This window comes from Galeopterus variegatus, unplaced genomic scaffold (assembly GCF_000696425.1).
Source record: "Galeopterus variegatus unplaced genomic scaffold, G_variegatus-3.0.2 Scaffold12064, whole genome shotgun sequence".
Classification (NCBI taxonomy): Eukaryota; Metazoa; Chordata; class Mammalia; order Dermoptera; family Cynocephalidae; genus Galeopterus; species Galeopterus variegatus.
The window spans coordinates 39,391-40,428 of NW_007738175.1; the positions used below are offsets into that span (position 1 = coordinate 39,391).

General features: G+C 55.5%; 1 protein-coding gene across 1 annotated transcript in view; it reads left to right on the forward strand.

Annotated features, from left to right (window-relative positions):
* Window positions 1-1,038, forward strand: part of GABRQ (gamma-aminobutyric acid (GABA) A receptor, theta) — a gene marked incomplete at its 3' end in the record, with an annotated part of 19,136 nt that overhangs the window by 14,378 nt on the left and 3,720 nt on the right. Inside the window, exon 5 of the mRNA XM_008594984.1 lies at window positions 746-828. Within this exon, the coding sequence (XP_008593206.1) occupies window positions 746-828 (83 nt within the window). The remainder of the gene's footprint in view (window positions 1-745; window positions 829-1,038) is intronic.

The following is a 1,038-nucleotide window of genomic DNA, read 5'->3' on the forward strand; positions in this document are numbered from 1 at the left end:
ACACACACACACACACACACTCAATTGCTTTGAGGGTTGAAAGAGACTAGGCTGGGGTTCACAAATGGGAAGGACAGGATAAGGGGTGGGACAGAGCCTCCCAGCTGGGGCTGTGGAGAGCCTTTGTCGTTATTCTCTTTCCCACTGGTCACCTCTTCCACTTCCCCAGCTCTTCCAAGAGCCCTGCTCAGATTCCTCTCACAGACACGCCATGTAGCAGCTGAAACCTCCTGCCCCCTGGGTGTACTGTCCACACTTCTGTGGCCCACCACAGCTATGTTGATCCATTTGGTGCCCACTGGCATTTGCTAGGCCCCAGCACCCACATAGGCCCACACCTCTGGCATGTGTACACACGTGGCTACAGGTGGGCCTGAAAACTGTGTGCTACTCTGAAACACATGTGTGTGTGTGCACTGCACACACTGCACAGCAGAGCTTCCGTGCAGCACGCAGCTTTCTCTCCACAGCCTCGCTGCCTCTCCAGCAAGCGCAAGTCCCTTCTGTCTCCGCATTCGCCTTCCTTAAGGGCCCTCCCCAGTGTGACACCCTGCGGTTCTCTGACATGCCATATGTCTGTCCTGCCAGGTCGCTTGGTTTCTTTGTCACATGCAGATTCCTTCTCTCCTCCCTACACACGGGTCAGTCCGTGAGGCCACTCTTCCCTCCCCAGCCTCCGCAGGCTCCTCGGGAACGGTTGCTTGCCTGGGCCTGACTCACTCTTTCCTTCCTCTTTCCTTCGCAGACTCACCACCACGGCAGCCTGTTCCCTGGACCTGCATAAATTCCCTTTGGATAAGCAGTCGTGCAAGTTGGAGGTGGAGAGCTGTACGTGTGTCTCCTGTGGCCGCTTCTTCTCTACCGGGGGCTGTGGCAGTCAGGAGACCAAGAATTGACAGTGAGAGGGACAGCGCATCTCCTCCACGCCCTCCCTTCCCCACATTCTCTCTCCTACGTAGATAGACAGATGGACAGATACATGATGATAGATGATGGATTAGTAGATGTGTACACACACACACACACACACACACACAC